We start from the raw sequence: 17,816 nt of genomic DNA on the forward strand, positions 1-17,816 counted from the left end.
ATTAAATAAGACATGTGAGACTGAGGGAAGAACAGGGAGAAGGAGCTGATAGAGCAGGTTATCTCAATGTGTAACATTGTCCATCTAAACGTTTTAGAAAACAAGTTAACCTGCAAATTTGTGGAAAAGGGACAAAAAAGCCTAAACCTTTATCTAAACTTTCAAACATTAAACCTATTTATTATGCCTTTTTCATAGGCTGTTACTGTTTGTCAAGTAAACCTTTTACTTAAAAGATTTTTTTTATTAATGTTAGTTTATATCATTCAGGTAAATGAATAAAAATAATATAATTAATTTGTAAAGACTGCTTGCCTGAATTGATTAGAGTAACCATGTGCAATAACAGAAAATGAAAGATGCATTTAATGAATCGTGATAAATTGTGATGCATCTCAATATCCAATCAAACCAAATCAAATTGACTTGAATTGTCGGCCTGATAATCAGAATTGAGTTGAATTGTGACACCAACAACATGTTTTTGAAACAGTGGGTGCAGGTAGAAAGAAGTGAACAGAGAATTAAAACATCATGTTTCTGTGATCTTATGCTGTAGTATGAGCTGAGCCTGCTATCACAGGCTTGTTTTAGGGGTAGAGGGGATGTAGCCCCTACAAATGCATTTAAATGCATTACTTCTTTTTTAATTTTGTTTTGCCATGATATAGAGATTGATTGGTCAGTGTGTGGGTATAGCAGCAGACTGGCGTTAGTTTTCTTAGGGCATTCTTAAAGATTGCACTTGCTGTACAGGCCACTTTGAAGGAGAAAAGATGAATACAAACTGTCTTTCTGTTTCTGAAGTTTTTGTAAAAATTTGAAGATTTCAGATTGGATTAAGTTTTGTAAATCTGTCATGCAGTGTGCAAACTGGACCCTTCCTGTTTTCAAACTGGATTTAACTCAGGCTTAATCCCTAAAAGTCTCAGTCTTGTGCTGGTCTTTTACACTGTAGTCTATGAATATGTGTAGGTTTTTATGGCCCTTTTTACAAGATTGGAGTTGTTCAACCCACCCTGTGTAGCCCTGCGCGATGTTCAGCTCCAGAGCAGTAGTTGCTGTCTAAAGAGTTGAATCTCTCCCTGAGTGGAGGCTGGTAGACGGAGGAGTGCAGCACTTCTGGAGGCAGAGAGTTACTCCTGGCATCTTCTCTGTGGTACAGCTGTAACATTAATTATCAGAAATATGAGACCAAGTTAAAGAATTACTGATTAACAGAGCAACTTGTTAAGTAGCAGCCTGCTCACCTGAGGTCTCCATACTCTCCTGCTGTCATAGAGAGGAGCGTAAACACCATGAGCAGGAGCCAGAGGCCCATACGGAGGCTGCCCTGGGTGAGGATGGTAGGCAGGAGGAACAATACGATCTCGAGGCTGGTGTGGTGGATACCCTGAAGAGGAGGACACAGGTGGGTGCGGCGTCTGTGGGTCATTGGGGAAGGATGACGGTGGCGGGCCGATCGAGGGGGGCAGGGAGGATTCCGTGACGTTTGAGGATCGAAGGAAGCGAGCCATGCAGGGTTTATGGGGAGGATGGAGAGAAGTCGGGTAGTAGGAACACGCTGGACACCAGAAGAGAAAGAAACGTTCAGTTTCACCGTCCCAAGAGGGAATTAAAGTTTTAATCTCTTATGTACTCACAGGTTGGCTGGTAGTGGGTGGTTTCATATGCAGAGTGGGGATCCTGATAGTAAAGCTCTGACGCCTGCGTAGGATGTGGTGCACGCAGGAGGAAAGGACCATGTTTGGGCAAAGAAGTGACACCATCACCCCGTCCAACTGGTGCCAAAGGAGACGAGGCTGAGGAGTGACTGACTGGAGTTCTGGGAGGAGAGATTTGCTTCCTGTTTGACAAAATGACAGTGTAGTGATTCACTGGTTAATCGACAAAAATAGTTGTTTTAAAAACGTAAGCAGCTTCTCAGGGTTCAAATAATAAATCTAAATTCAACCAGCTCTTCCAAGTTTTTCTCTTCTCTATACCAATGGACTTTTGTACAAATTCTTGACTAGTTTAAAAAAAACAAAACTGAAGCATGTATGAAAGCCCCTTAGATGCAGCTGAAGAAACCTAGGACCCTATTTTAACAATCTTAAGACCATGGTGGGTCCATAACCAATAGTGGGTTGAGGAGCTGGTAACCAAGCGTAATATTAAATTGAATCTAAGGACTGGTGTCCTTAACTTGGTATCAAATGGAACAACTACAATAAAACATAAAAATATTGCTGCAACCTGGTTACAAAAATAAACACAGATCTGAGTCAGAAATAATAGCAGAATGAGATAAAATAAGGCTGCTGAGGGGGTGAAACGACAAAAAACAAAGAGAGCAAATAAAACTGAACAAGTGTATGACTATTCTTACTGTTCATTTGACCCGGTCGTGTTTCTGTTGGTGCCTGGAAGCCCGTTGGACCCGTTCGCCCCACTGGATCCATTTGGCACCACTCTCTTCATGTCCTCCACCATGTCAGCCCCTCTGGAGATCAGCTGGGGGTGAGTCAGGCTGGGTGATCCCTCTGTCAGGGAGCCTGTGTTCTCCCCAGAGCCTTTGAGCCCCTGACCCACTCCTGCAGACACATCAGTGTGCAGGCTGCCCTCCATTGTGAAGGTTTTACCCATAACTCCCGGTGCTAAGGGGAACACACGGCTCACACTGCTGCTCTTCTTGTTCCTTAGTCTAAATCTGTAAAGAAAAAACAGGACAACAAGGGATTTAGCACAATGGAGAAGGGTTTTGTTTTCCTCAGAAGAGAAAAATATTTGTAGTCTTGCAAGTGTATTATGTGTAGGGTTGTCATGATACCTTCTGAATCATGAGATTTTTAATCTTGGATACAATACTGATAAAAGAAAATGATATTTTTTATGATACCACACCAACAAAAATACATAGCCAAGGCAATCCAAACTGTGAAATGTACTGTTTTTAATAGCCAACCTGTATACAGCACTAGTACAGAAAATACAACTGAACACATAGTATCTCATTTTAAATAAGTATAAAGGCATAAAAAACTAGTATAAAAATATGTATTCCATCGTAGTTATGACTCATAATCCCAAAGGAGTCTTTAGTTAGGTCTGCATCATCTCAGAGTCAGACTGCACAGCACCTATTTTTCTGCGATGTTCTCCTGTTGAGGTGTTTCAGACGTCAATCCTCATGCAACTCAGCAGGTGATATAATTGTCTCTATTTTCTAACTTCACTGGACGCTAACTTAATGTAACTTGTGCAGCTTTATGATGCTAAAAAGGACTTAACACCTGTTAGTTGTGGTCTGTGAATAGGAACAGTCCTCTCTGAGGGGCTTTCAGGTCTGACAGAGCAGACACACTGGCCAGGGTAAAGCTCGGCAGCATTTAATCAAAATCCAGCTCCTTACTGCAGGATCCTGTGGAGGTGCGGGTATGTTTATAGGTTCCCTAAGGTGCAACTGCAGAGAAACAATCAGAAACTTTTTTTCAAGGGCAATATTACCAGTTTCATCCTTATACAATATTCGCTGACAGCACAAAGTCACAACATTATTTCGACTTCATTCTTCTCAGGAAGCTGCCATTGATTACAGGGGATATCAAATACCAAATGATCATTACCAGTTAGAAGAAAATCAGTTGCAATTTTATTTCTATTTTACTTCATTGCTAAAACATTGAAGTGAAAAAAAAATTCTTCTTCTTTTCAGCAAAAGAGCAAATATTTGTATTTCACTGCAAAGTGACATATTTTTTATGTTTTATGTTTCCCTCACTATTCATTATCACAACAGGTGATCACAGAGTACAGTCCTATACATAATGCAGCAAAATGGAGAGAACAGATTAACATCCACGGGGACCAGCTTCATAACACGGGATGTGCCATGTCCAGGCACTCAGGAGGATTTAAAAAATGTAAAAGATCTTTGTATTTGATTTAAAAAAGGACCTTTTTTATAAGATTTCCCTTTAAGCAGCAGTGGTTTCGGGAATACTAGAGGGGCTCCTGCATGATCCTATCTCTTGTCTCATCTGTATTTTGCTTATTATTTCTGTGAAGACTCTACAGTTGGCATCTACCTTGTTGATTCTTTTGAACTACAGTTGGATAAATCCGCAGATGTCAGTGCAAATGCACAACTTGTTGCTTTTGTGAGATACGTTGATACTGACAACATTCATGAGCACATATTATTCTGCAAAAGCTTGGAAGGGAAGGGACAGGACAGGCCATTTTTTTGATGTTCTCAGTGTCTTTTTCTGTAAAAACGGTCTGAGCTGGAAATCGTGCTGCAGCATCTGCACGGATGCAGAAGCATCAATGGCGGGGAGCGTGAGAGGACTCATAGTACGCGTTAGAAAGGAGAACCCCAACGTCAAGTGGACTCACTGTGTTATACTCAGGGAGGCACTGGCATCCAAAAAAATGAGCCCTGTGTAACATGACGTCTTGAACGACAACCCCAAAGTGATCAACAGATCTCCCCATGCCACTTTGTTCCAGGACACAGACTGACTTGCAAAGCTGTGCTATCTGGCAGATGTATTTGGCAAACTGAACGAGATGAATATGTATTTGCAAGGCAAGAACACCACAATTTAAACCTGTATGACGAGGTGTGTTGCTTTCTGAACAAAGCAGGGATGTGGAGAAGGGCCTGTGCACAGCAGGATTTCAACTGCTTTCCTCAGGTGGATGATTTTCTTGCTTGTGAGGATGTGGACAGAGCTCCAGTCAAGTCAGTCATAGTGAGACATTTGACCAACTTCATTCAAGATTTTCATTCTACTTTCCAAACATGGAGGAGAAATCTGCACAGCTGGATTGGATGAGAAACCATTTCTCTTGTCTGAGGCAAACAGAAGCAAGCTGCCTGTCAATTATCAGGAAACACTCCAGGAAGTTTCATCTGACCATAGCCCCCAGATGAAGTTTGAAACGTCCACACTCACACAGTTGTAGGTGTGTGTGAAGCAGGAGCACCCAAACCTTGGACAGGACGCTTTGGAGCAGCTACTACCTTTTGCCTCTACATTTTTATGTGAGGCCTCTTTCTCTGCAATGACTGTGATCAAAACAAAACAAAGAAACTGTGCCTGGAGAAAAGCTTGATCACAGCAGTTGCCTCTCTGCCACCAAGAATGACAAAAAATCCTCGGTGAAGCACAAGCCTAAGTTTCACATGAGAAAGTCTCACTCAGTGCAGAAACACTAAGTCCACTACAACAATAGAGCATTTAGCGTTGACAGCTTGCAACTTTAACAGGTCAAGTCTTATGTTTTTACCCTTAAAGAAGTCATTTTTAGAAGATTTTTTAGCTAATCTTTAATTACAACTTAAATTAATGATTTATTTTTTGTGAGGAGAAATTTATCTAAAACTAAGCTCATGATTTCAGTTTGAAAAGAGGACAACTTTATTGTGATCCCAAAAGAGGATACTAAACATTCACATTCTAGACATTCACCACGCCATGAAATAATCATGGAACGTTACTAGATGAAGATGTTTTAAAGCTAAATGTAAAGCCGGAACTACCAAGTAACTACAGCACTGCTACAGGTGTGCACTGTGTCACTCCGCCCAGTGGTTTACTTGGAAAGTAGTTCCGAGTATTTGCTTCATGCGTCGTTATGTTACATAATTATACATTATTATTTCATAGCATGGTGAATGTGCAGGTCACAACTTGTCCACGAGAGCATTTTGGAGTTGTTGGATTGTGTATTTGATGAGTTTGATGAGGGAAAGCCAAAAATACCATCTGTCTCCATTGAGTTGGCACAGCAGCTCCGAACTCGGCAGTGCTGATCTAAAAATAGCTTGCACAGACAACTAAAGGTAACGAACCTATTACTAAGACCATAGGAATTATGGCAATGGGCAAATTTGCCAAAATGTTAAAATATCCATTTAAAGATCATAAGGGAGATGTTACTGACTTTCCATCAATTTAGTCCTCGAAAAAGATAATTTCACAGGGCTGATTAAATGGAATTTATGTTAATTTTATACATGAAACATAGTGTTCACATGTGGATAACTCACCTTTTTTCGTGTCATTTCCTGTTTCTCAAACTCAGCATAAAACTCATGTTCAGACTTGCATACTCAAGTTTCTTTTCATGTATTGGTAAATGCAAAGTTTGAAAACTGGAGTTATTTTCTATCCTGTATGAAGTAAAAAGAAAGAGCCTCTCACTCACTTCTCCAGCTCGTCCTGTGTGTGAGCAAATGTACAGTTGGTTCCTCTGGGACAGCCTCCCTGCTGACGGAGGTCTCGGCACATGCTGGTCTTGTACTTGCTGTTGGCCTGAGGCTGCAAAATGCAAAGAGACACAAGCAGTGACTGTAAAAATTAAATGACTATAGTGTGGCTTTAAACATGTACACAAAAGCTCTATTTTTGTTTTTCCTGAACTATTCTTATTATTTTTACCTGCATAATCTTTTGAATTTCAGCCATACCAGTATTAAAGCTATAGAGTTTAATCACACAGAAATAATTAAATAAATGGCTCTGGTCTCATTTACGTCGTGGCAGGTTTCATAAAACATGTGTGACTGTTATAAAATGTCTAAAGTTCACTTTGAGATGTTAATGTTTACACTTAAAACTGACCAAATAACTGCATACATGGTTATTCACTGGACTTTTATTGTTTGTTTTATGGTCTAACCATTCATCACAGTAAATGATGTAATGGAAAAAATCAAATTTTATCACAAATTGATCAAGATGGTGGTAAAAATAAATGAGATGATAATGACAAAGAAATATTAATATTCTACAAATGTTAGCTGCACAACATAATAGAAGAAAATACATCAGAGAAGCTCCAAAATATCTTTTTATTACAGTATCAGTTAGAAATGAATGAATAATTTTGGTGGAAAAGCTTCCATTTCATAACTGTTTGCCTAAAAACAAACAACCTGAAACACATTTTCTGGATCTCAAAGCTCTTTTTTACTCTGCTCTGCTAAGTGTTTTGTGAGAGAAAAAAGGTCTTCACATCTACATTATCTGATGATTTAGAAAAAAGAGATTTTTTTTTTATTCTGTCACAGTTAAATTATATCTGTGCTGCAGTAAGTGGCCAAGGACCATGTCATGTCATTTAACCAACAAAGAGGCAGGAGGAACAAAATGAGCTGCTTATCTACCATGCCAACAGAATTTTACACTGCCTGGATGATCAGTGATTTAGTTTCTACTCCGACTATATTATTAGTCTTTACAATTCTTCTAAGGACATATGAAGTATACATAGCCAAACTAAATTACTATACTATTTTGTCCTCTACTTTTAAGTAAAGGTTTTATATAATCTTTTTTGATTACATGCAAAGTTACCTGTGGCGTATCGTGGCTCTTCTTGCTGAAGTTTTGTATGAATTCCACAAGTCCATGAACCACCAACTTCACAGCGAGCATCACACTTTCCAGCTCCTCCCATGATGGCGCAGGGGCATCTGCATGCATATTAGAAAAATTTGATTCTGTTTCAGAGTGGTCTATCAAGAACACCATTGACATAAAGTATATCAGGAATCACTGAGACTTTTTTTAACTTCAGACAAAAACACTCCCAGTGCCTTATTTCTTGTGCTGCATTAACTTAATAGCAATTGCAATCGCAGTTCCAATGTCAGGCTGTGCACCTGCATACATACATAAAAGTTGTACTCTAAAGGGTTACGAAAATGCCTGCAGGAAGGCCCTTAAGTTTACAACAGTGCCTCTATTGCACTTTGTAGAAGCACTTTTGTTTTCAAAAAAGAAGTACTTTTATTGTTATTTTGGAAGCAGTACTGTAAAAATGTCAGGTTTTCTATCTTTTGGTGCTACTTAAAGAGGTAGTAAGCACTTTAAACAAAATTCCAGCTGTAAACTGAAGTATCTGATTGTACTTTGATGAAACACATCCATGCTGGTGTTGGTATTAGGTGAGCCGAATATTCTGATAGAGGTTTATTGATGCTACATCTGAATGAAAACCAGAGGTTAATCATTCAGATGTAGCATTGATTCTGTAGATACTGTGAGAACAAAATGATATACCTGGGTTGTGATCTATGTTAGCCAGCAGCTCCAGGTGCGGTCTAAGGCTGGTGAGGTTGGCAGGATCTCCAGTCCTCTGCAGAACGATTGTCAGCTCCTGAACGCTCTTAGCAAACGACTCTGGAGACTGCAACTGAAGCAGAAGATGGAAATTGGGCTTTTTAAAGAAAAATAACAATAGATAAATATGATGATCTTCTGTGTCCATTCTCAATCTAGTCAACAGTTTATCAATAATCAACGCTTATAGTTTTTACCTTGTCAATGATTGACTGCATATGTGATTTGTGGATGAGGTCTCCATACAGCAGAGACGACCACTGCTCAGGTGATATTCGCAGACCCGCCTCCATGGCAATGTGGACGATCTGAGCGTCGTGCTCTCTCCGTAGAGCCTCGTACGTCCTGAACTCTTCCTTCAGCTGCATTAGTGAGGAGTCCTCATCTCGTTTGGTCACCTGAGAGGGGCAGAAGGGACAGAAGATTGATGGAGGAAGACTGGATGGACTGGAGGTCTTTATGTAAATCAATTTCTAATAAAAATATACATTTACACTTGAAGAGATGTTTCCCCATTTAAGTTGGGTTGTATGAGGTACTTGGCGTTAGTAGTGCCATTAACCACCAAAGATTCCAGTGTGTGTTTCCCCTTTTATGAAACTTAGCGTTCATGCAGGACACGGTAGTCATATGCCCAGCGGTGGTCAGCTTACGGCCAGCTGATCCCAATTATCGTCTCCCAGCTCCCACATCCAATCACAGCTCTTTCTCTCAACACAGCAGTCCATTTAAATTTGATGTACTTCTCACTAATCCCTGCTTTTATCAATGCTGATGGACCACACTGCTTCTGCTGGCAAAGCTTTACCTCCACCACCCCAACCTCCTCCTTTATAGCATCAAGCTTGTTGCATCCTCATATTGTTTTTAAACTAATTTTACTGTATGCAGTAAGCATTGTCATTAATGTATCCATCCATATGGGGGTTTCTAGCTATGCACTCCCTGGTTAGTCAAAGCATGCTGCTTGAATAACCCAGGGAGCATCTTTTGACAGAGACCTCTCTACCAAGTAAAACTGTATGTCCATTTTGCAATAAAAGTAAGAATGTATGACAAGAGGTTTCCTGGCTGAATTAATAATATGTGCTTTTAAAAGCTAGGCTAAATAGCCCCATGCAAAGGTACAATTTCTCCACATAATTTTGCAAATTTAAAGTTAAAGACGTGCCAACAGTGCTAGCTGAACTGCATGCTATATTGAGGATTTTTGCAGCGTTTCATTATTCACCCAGAAAGCCGCTGTGTTTGACGCACTTTTGCAATGCAAGCATCGACTACTGTGCTCTCCCTCCTCAAAGTATCTGAACAGCTTTTTGGGTCTTCAGGCTTCGTCAGAGAAAACAAGAGACAAAACAAAACTAAAATAAACAATTTTGACTTTAGTAATGATGGCATGCCATCAACTGTGGATAAGAGTGGAGTACTTTTATGAACTGTAATAGAGGGAGAAAAACGTTAGCAAATACTGATAAGCAGAAGAGATCCAAAGTCACCTGGTGGTGTAGGTGTGGAAACTGTGAGCCCATATGCAGGAACATTGAGAGCTGCGGCTGTCATGGATGGGACTTCACAACACTTCTTCTGGACATTCCTACCAAGGATAACGGCTCACATGCCTGCAGTCTCTATGACTCTCCATCCCTGCCTTACTAAACACGCCTGTTCAACTTTGCGAAGATAAATTCCTGACCAAAATGGGACTCAAATGCAACGCATCACCAGGTAAGAGCGTGTTTTATTTTATTTTTAAGTGCCAACTGAAGGCTAGAGCTCCCTAGTGTACCCTTGGTCATGCTATGAAACAGAAAAGTGGGAGAAAGATGATGGTGAGTTTAACTGGTCAACTGGAAACGCTGCCAGAGAGAGAAAAGTTTGGTGTGTGTCACTTTGCCTTGGCGCGATATGAGCTGCTTTCAGTTAGCCGAAGGCATTGTCGGTCACAGCCATCCAAGCTTTAGGTCTGTGACTTCTAATGGCTGATAACTTGACAAGATACCATTGGCTAGATACTGTATGTTTACCTTATGAAAACACTATGTCAGCTGTTGAAGTGCTGATCAGATATGCTGAGGCAGAAGAGCAAGGTATCCAAAGCTCGTATAACAAAACAGTGCCAAAAACAGCAGATTTCTGGGTGAAAAATAAAATACTACAAAAATCCTTGAGCGTTCAAATGAGCCAGCACTGTGTTTGCCCATTTTTACCTTAAACTTGCTAAATTATGCAGAGAAATTATTCCTGTAAACAGCCTAGCTTCTCAAGGTGATTTCTTATTGAAAGGGAAATGCAGACTGAAATCTCTAGAGGTTAATGGCACTGCTATCACCAAGTACCTTACACAACCCAACTTCAAAAATAACAAAATCTTAAATATAAGCTTCATTCAGCTTTCAAGTTCAAAAGATGACTGAATGGCTTGACCATCTGTGCTCCCAGTGTAGTAATTTTGCATATTTGCAGCTTATTGATCCTTTAGAATAAAAGTGTTTTGTTTTTTGGAGTTCCTAAATATAAAGATTTGTATTAAGTTTGCCAACTAATGTCCTGAGATAGTGTGTTTTTGGTGTCTTCAGACTAAAAAAACTCAAATTCAGATCAGATAAAGGGAATCTCCCTCATTCAGAATCTGCCCTATGAGTAATCATCATAAGACACCAACACACTATTCACTGTATTACTTTAAAGAGCCAACAGAGAAAATAAAACCACACACAATCAGAGCTCATTTTTTTTCCACTACCCATCTTCATCAGGTTTTCTTCTATCTTTTCCAGCATCTCTGTGTCGTCAGTCTGTCTGTGTCCTGCAAGGCGGGGCAACAAGGGCAAATATAGACCGCCGTTACATCACAACAGATAGCTGGCATATCTGCCCTACCAGCGATGTCTGTCATTAGATAACAGGCCCAAAAATATACTCACACAGAAAATAAACCCATAGAAGCTTGTATTCTTGTTACAGTCATAACTGTAAAGCAGGATAAGATGTTAGCTGTATGAGTTAACCCTTAGGGAGAGAATACAAAACCAGGTCATGCTAAGTTAGAGTATTTATGGCGCACAGTTTGACGAATTCTGAAGAAACCATTGCCTGTGTTTAGTTAAGACTTAGCTGAATGGGAGGGGTATTTGACAAGAAGAGCAGTTTAAGGACAATAAGAAGTGTATGACTGATAAAGAAAGTTTTTAGCTGAAGCACTATCAACGCTGTAAAAGAGTATGTGCTGGTAGAGATCTATTTAAAAACCCTTCATTTAATCAGGTCATTCATTATTGCTTGGATTCTTGGGAAATCAGCAAACTGAGCTTCTTTTGTGCAGTTTGACGACATTCAAAGATCTGTGAATAGCTTTTTTTTCCTGACATACTCTTGAATGTGCAGCGATTGACTGTACCTTGAAGCAGGAGGCTCTGTAGAGCAGCTGCACCACGTGGCCTATGCTGGTTTTAGAGGCCTGGGGAAAGCGAGCCTCGAGCTTCTGGACTACAAACAAAACCAACACCTTCCTGGATAATGCTGAGCCATCCTCCAGGGCCAGAAGAACGAGTTTCAGTGCATCTTCTTGCATAGCTGATGAGGAAAAGGGGATGGAGGTGTGGGGGAAAGAAACAGAGGGAGTGATATGGAGAATCAGAAGATATTTAGCAAACACTTCAAAGTAATTGTATGTGGAAACCCTACATAGTTTGATCTCTTTTCAGAGCTAATAATATGACAAATACATTTTTAAATAAGGTGTCCTCAGACTTTTAATGAACTCATTCTGTTATCATGGTGAGAAACAGTTTCTCAGTCAGAATCTGCCCTATGAGTAATCATCACAGGACACCAGGAGCCGGCACCAGCAGTCGTTTTGATGAGAAAATCTGAACAGGCTATTTAGACTATTCAAAGGCAGCTCATAGACACTTTGAGTTCAGCTAAAGAAAGAAGCTCTCCTCTTGAGTTTAAGCACCAAACAGCAGATGAAAGAGCTTATAGCAATAACAGAAACTCAAGTGTTGAATCAAGAATGTCTTAAGAAATCACATTAGGGCCTTGCCTCAAAGATTTAGGAGTCTCAACAGATTATATTCAGATATCTGTGTTTGTGTTGTGTGTCATGAGCACCCACCAGGTCCCAGAAATTGGCAGCCCCTCGCCCTCACAGCTGCCCAGAGGTTGGCAGAGAGCTGCTGCGGGTTTTGGTGCTGCAGGATGAGCTCTGTTACGGTTCTTTCACCCAAGGATCGGCCTGCCCGCACTGCCCGTACACGGCCCTCCTCCTCCACCAGCTGACAGTTCACCAGAGTCACTAGCTTCCTCTGCATCGGCCGACTGAGCACGCTTGGACTCAGAGTCGCCACCCCTGTAGAGGGTGGTAGGAATCAATGTATTATTTGTATGTATTTTCTTTAACATTTATTTAAAAAAAAAAAACAGTAAAGAGATTTCACACTCTGAATTTAAAATATCAGTCAAGCAGATGTTGGTAACTGAGGATAAAAGTAGGGTTGTAACTCTACACTCAAGTGACAATATAATAAATGTTTCAAAACATGAAATTATCATGGTTTTTTGAAGTTTGTAAAGATAAAATAGACCATTTTTCAAAGACTTTTCTGACACTAAACCCAAAAATATTATATTTTTACTAAATTTTCTTGGCAAAATAATTAATCCTTTGTTATTTTGAGGTTTATAGTTGTCAATACAACAATGCATTAATGATATCCTACAAATAGGCCTTTCTCCTTTTTTAAATGTATTTAACAATTTTGAAATAGTTACCGGGCAGAATAAAAAACATGTTAATACATGCTAAATAGCACAAAAAAATAAGAAAATTACTTTAAATAAGCAGTGGTTTGGCTGTTGTGTGTGGCACAGAAAACTTGAAAAGACATTGAATTTTCTCAACTTTGTCTCACTTCATAAACATCAAGGTATGTCAGAATATTGGAGGGTTTTTCAAACTTCATTTAGTTGAGTTTCATTTTCACTTCCGAACATATCATGAATGTTTTTTGGTTTCTAATACGTCATTTTGTTTGATGACGCCTGTCAAAGGCTTGAGAAAAACTTAGTGCTAACTACGTTTTGATGCGTTGGTGGTGTGCATGCTCAAATGTAGAAAATGCAGAGGCAAGATGCAGTATACACATGTAGTAGAGGTAGTGTAGAGGGTGAGGATGTGTGAGAGTAAATGCAACAGCAGACACAACAACGGTTGAAAGTTTAGACAACCTGACATGCCAGGTTCATAGTTTTATAATTCTTAATGATATGTTTTTGTCACTGCATCAGAAACAAACATGTTCATGACATCAACCTGGATAGACAGGTGTTTGAAAAGTCAATGTTTAAAACTGTAAAAAGAATGAAAACAAGATCATTGTTTCATTTGTGACCATGCAAAGTGGTGACTTTCAGACAAGTATGTATCCTGACTGTATTAGTTTAGTTTTTCATTCATTTAGATGAGGATATTTTGCCATAATAAAAAAAATTTAAAACAAAAGGTTATTTGTGAAGACTCTTTTAGTCTTTTATAACAACTACAACTGCAAATGCAGATGGCTTAAAGCAGTAGTTCCCAACCTGTGGTCCGGGCATCCCTAAAGGCCCTGTGCTCTGAGGTTGTTAAAATTAGATGTACATATATGTTCTTAAAATCATGATCAGAAACATTATGTATGATGCATAAGGCCACCGTAAAAGATAAAAACATTAAAAGGATCTGCTAGTTTTTGAGAGAAAACGTCAGTTTTTTTAGTAAAAAAAGAAATTGCTGAGGTTAAGTTGAACATTTACTAGAAAAATGTGAAAACTTCCAAGTTTTAAAAGTCATAAATTTTTACATTATAAACTAGAAAATTTCAAGACTTTAAAATTACAAATTTACGTCATTGTAAAGTCAAAAATTCACAAGAAACCAAACTGAAAACAGTGTTTGAAAACACCCTTTTTTTTCTCAAAAATTAAGATCCTCTGTATTTTTGTAACAGTGCTCCTTGTATGCTGTAGTAATAACAGACAGTTATACATGGATCTTTAGGCGAGAATCTATTAAATAAGGAGACCTATTATGCTGGGATTTGATCAATGAAAATGATTAAAATTGATGTAATTAACACAGGAGCGTTACATCTGTGTGCAGAGGTAAATCTTCTTTAAAACTCCTGCTTTTAACATCTCAAGCTGCCATGTTTGTAAGCCTCTTTATATCAGCTACTGATGACAGAGTCCTCTGCTGCTTAAAAGAGTATTGTAATTATTTTTTCTGTCTGACTGAGTAGAATTGTCCATATTTAAATCAGTGGATGCTTATACAGTGGATGTATCGTGGATCTTTACTACACCCCTAATTAACAGGCGTCCTCTTCAAGTTGTTGAGTTTACTATGCATCTAATCTCTCATAAGTTTAAAGTACTTCTAAACGAACAAACCATGATACAATCAGAATTATTGATTTTACTTAGGTCACCAAAATTAAAAACAAAAACTAAAATGTCATGCTGAATTGGCTGAAGAAACAACCAGAGCAAGCACTCCTAAGCAAAGCCTGTGTTTCATGACCATAAAAGTAGAGCAGCTTTCAGGCATCATGAGAAGAGTGAGAAGCATGAATGCCAAGCTGCAAAAGCATTTCAACTGTGTCTCCCACACATTAAGTACAAAGAGCTTAATCCTCCACACAAAATAGTCTACAACTCAAAAGCTCTAAAATAAATCTTTAAAAATCACGTGCATGGTTGCACATCCAAACCTTTTGCTCCACTTATTGGTTTTAGGTAGAGAGCCAGCTCTTCCACACACGCCCTGCACGCTTCATAGTTCTCAACTTCAGCCGCACTGCTCAGGCTCACTGGCTGCACTTCTGGGACCTTAGAGACACACAAAATGAGCCCACATGAGACTGCAGGAAATATAAAAACTCTACAAATTTTGACAGTTACATGCCATCTTTCCTCCTGACTCACCTGAGCTCCGACCAGCTGCAGCAGGGCACAGTTGACTGGTAGTAGGTCGATATCAGTGCTGATAGGCGTCTGATCAAAGGGACAGGCCTTGCGATGAAGTTTGTGTAGGCAGGTCTTACATACAGTGTGGGAGCAGCCCAGGCTGATGGGCTGGTGACCGCTGCTGTCAAACTCATTGTAGCAGATGGGGCAGGACAGGAACTCTGTCCACTGAGCCGCCTGCACCGGCATCCTGCCGCTGCACCGCTGAGGGAGGCGTCACCCAGCTCAGGGGGAATGCATGACAATGAGCCCCGACTACAGCTCCTGCTCACCAGAGCCGATGAAGACTGTGAAAAACAAAAGAGAAAGATATGTGATTAAAGTTGTACAATAGTTATTGGTGTTTATAAAGGTCAACACAAGATGATAGGGCTGCCATCAAGGCTGCTAAGTTTATATGGAGGAACCTAATTATGAAGATGGTTTATCAGTTTTGATCCTGATTTAAGGTTAATTGAACTACTTCATTAATGGCTCATTCTTTTAACAATAGCCAGGCACAAATGTCTATTGTAAAGCCAACATTTAAAGTAATACATTAACATACATGAATTTTAAGCAGGGCATGCAAGAACCTAAACAGTTAAAACAGACTGTATTTCGATGTTATGTAAAGGCAATAGTTTTAAATAATAAGTGAGACTGTAAGGGTTGTGCACTAGCCTCACTATGTTTTTACCTTATCTTATTTCATTTCCTGATTTCATTGTGTTTTATGCATATCCATTTAATCTGCATGGAATGCAAAATGCTGTTTGTTTTTTGTGATTTTCATTGGCATGTGTTTATTTGATTAAATTTGGAGAGTTGATAAATTTTGTTTTCTATTTCTATTATCACTACTACTGTGACAGCAGCTTATTCTAGAAAAAAACTGTAATGTTTGCATGTGTAGAGCATCATGTAAACACATTCTCTGCCTCAAAAATAGCATTAAACTGGTATTTTGACAAACATTTCAGGACAAAGAAATATTGGAGCTTCTATGATTTGAAAATTGCAACAGGACATATTGCTATTTTATCTAAATTCCAATTATTTGCCCTGTCCTACATCATATTGTATCGTATCATACAATGCCGTATTGTCAGCTGTTGTATCATGTCGTATCGTGTCATACCCAGTAGTGTAACTTTTCAAAGTAACATGTTAGATTACTGCATCACATACTGAGAAAAGTAATTTGCTACATTACTGCGTTACCTACTGGTAAAACTAACACGTTAGGGTACTTTTGTGTTACTAAATATTAAAACCCTTGTTGACTGTAAAAATGACATATAACGATGCACAACTGCCATTGAATGTGTTGACTCTACTATCATTCCAACCATCCACCTATTTTCTTTTTCTTATCCGGGGTTGGGTCGCAGTGGCAGCAAACTGATTCCAAACATCTCTCTCCTCAGCAACATTTTCCAACTCCTCCTGGGGGATTCCAAGGTGTTCCCAGACCAGATGAGATATATAATCCCTCCAGCGAGTTCTGGGTCTACCCCAGGAAGACCGGAAGACCACCACAGGGAGATGACCTGGAGGCACCCTAATCAGATGCCCGAACCACCTCAACTGCCTCCTTTTGACGCAAAGGAGCAGCTCCGCACCCTATCTCTAAGGCTGAGCCCAGCCACCCTCCTGAGGAATCTCATTTAGATCGCTTGTTCTTTCGGTCATTACCCAGAGTTTATGACCATAGGTGAGGGTTGGGACAAGGATCGACCAGTACATTGAGAGTTTTGACTTATGGCTCAGCTCCCTCTTCACTGTTGCAGTACAACGTCTGCAATACTGCAGATGCACCTGTCGATCTCACGGTCCCTTCTACCCTCACTCATGAACAAGACCACGAGGTACCTGAACTGCTTCACTTGGGGCAAAGACTCACTCCCTATTGTACAGTGTTATAATCTGTACCTCTGTGGTAGCTCATATGAGGGTTCCCTAGTGGGTATTCATTTGTAGTCAAATATGTTGATTGGATAAAGATTTTGTTCTTTGAGCTCTTTCAACTGCAATAAACACTTAGCAAAGTACACCAGCAATTTTCAGCCCCTTTCCTATTAAAGTTGTAAATTTATTTGATCTTATGAGGGCAATAAAAGTGCTCCATTCCTCTCTCCTTAAAGCAGTAGCTGCCAAACCCTCAACGCATTTTACATTAAGTAGCAGCCCATAAAGACGTGTTGTGAGCATTACTTATCCTTTAATAAGACCAGGTCTACGTTTCACACATCTCATTACCATAAAAGACAGTTGAAGGACTGCAGGAGTCAAGTTGTAAATTCTAATACTATTACTGAGGAAAACAAGTGTCTCTGCTTTAGACTGACAAAAGTCACTCAGAGTCAGCTTAGCTTTCTCCTTATGAAGGCTGACCTCACGCTGAATCACTGTAGTGCTAAATGAGAAAATCAGTCTGGAAAACACAGACTGTACCTACAGGTTCAGGTTGATAAAGATGAATAACACTTGCATCCTATCTCTGGAAATTTTTGGACAAAGAGTATGTTTTTGTTAAATGTTTCCTACTATCTGTCGAAAGCAAAACTCATTTATTGATTTTTTTCCTTTTCTTCCATTCTTTGTTGCAAGCGTGATTTTTATACTGTATTTACGTGCATATTTCAAGAAAGTGTGGAAAAAAAAGTACAACAGTTATGATAAGTCATTTCAGATTCACAACTAGCTGTA

The 17,816-nt window shown here is 39.5% G+C and overlaps 1 protein-coding gene across 3 annotated transcripts in view; it reads right to left on the reverse strand.

Annotated features, from left to right (window-relative positions):
- The window catches only part of rc3h2 (ring finger and CCCH-type domains 2), a 48,154-nt gene that overhangs the window by 17,661 nt on the left and 12,677 nt on the right, over positions 1-17,816 (reverse strand). For all 3 annotated transcript variants that reach the window (XM_041810414.1, XM_041810415.1, XM_041810416.1), the window contains exons 2-13: positions 15,084-15,412; positions 14,870-14,987; positions 12,235-12,468; positions 11,515-11,690; positions 8,315-8,515; positions 8,058-8,190; positions 7,350-7,468; positions 6,199-6,311; positions 2,372-2,692; positions 1,644-1,846; positions 1,251-1,564; positions 1,019-1,165 (exon numbers count right to left, since the gene is read on the reverse strand). In XM_041810414.1, coding sequence (XP_041666348.1) covers positions 1,019-1,165; positions 1,251-1,564; positions 1,644-1,846; positions 2,372-2,692; positions 6,199-6,311; positions 7,350-7,468; positions 8,058-8,190; positions 8,315-8,515; positions 11,515-11,690; positions 12,235-12,468; positions 14,870-14,987; positions 15,084-15,314 — 2,310 coding nt within the window. In that variant the 5' untranslated portion in view covers positions 15,315-15,412. The remainder of the gene's footprint in view (positions 1-1,018; positions 1,166-1,250; positions 1,565-1,643; positions 1,847-2,371; positions 2,693-6,198; positions 6,312-7,349; positions 7,469-8,057; positions 8,191-8,314; positions 8,516-11,514; positions 11,691-12,234; positions 12,469-14,869; positions 14,988-15,083; positions 15,413-17,816) is intronic.

Source organism: Cheilinus undulatus, linkage group 17 (genome assembly GCF_018320785.1).
Source record: "Cheilinus undulatus linkage group 17, ASM1832078v1, whole genome shotgun sequence".
Lineage (NCBI taxonomy): Eukaryota > Metazoa > Chordata > Actinopteri > Labriformes > Labridae > Cheilinus > Cheilinus undulatus.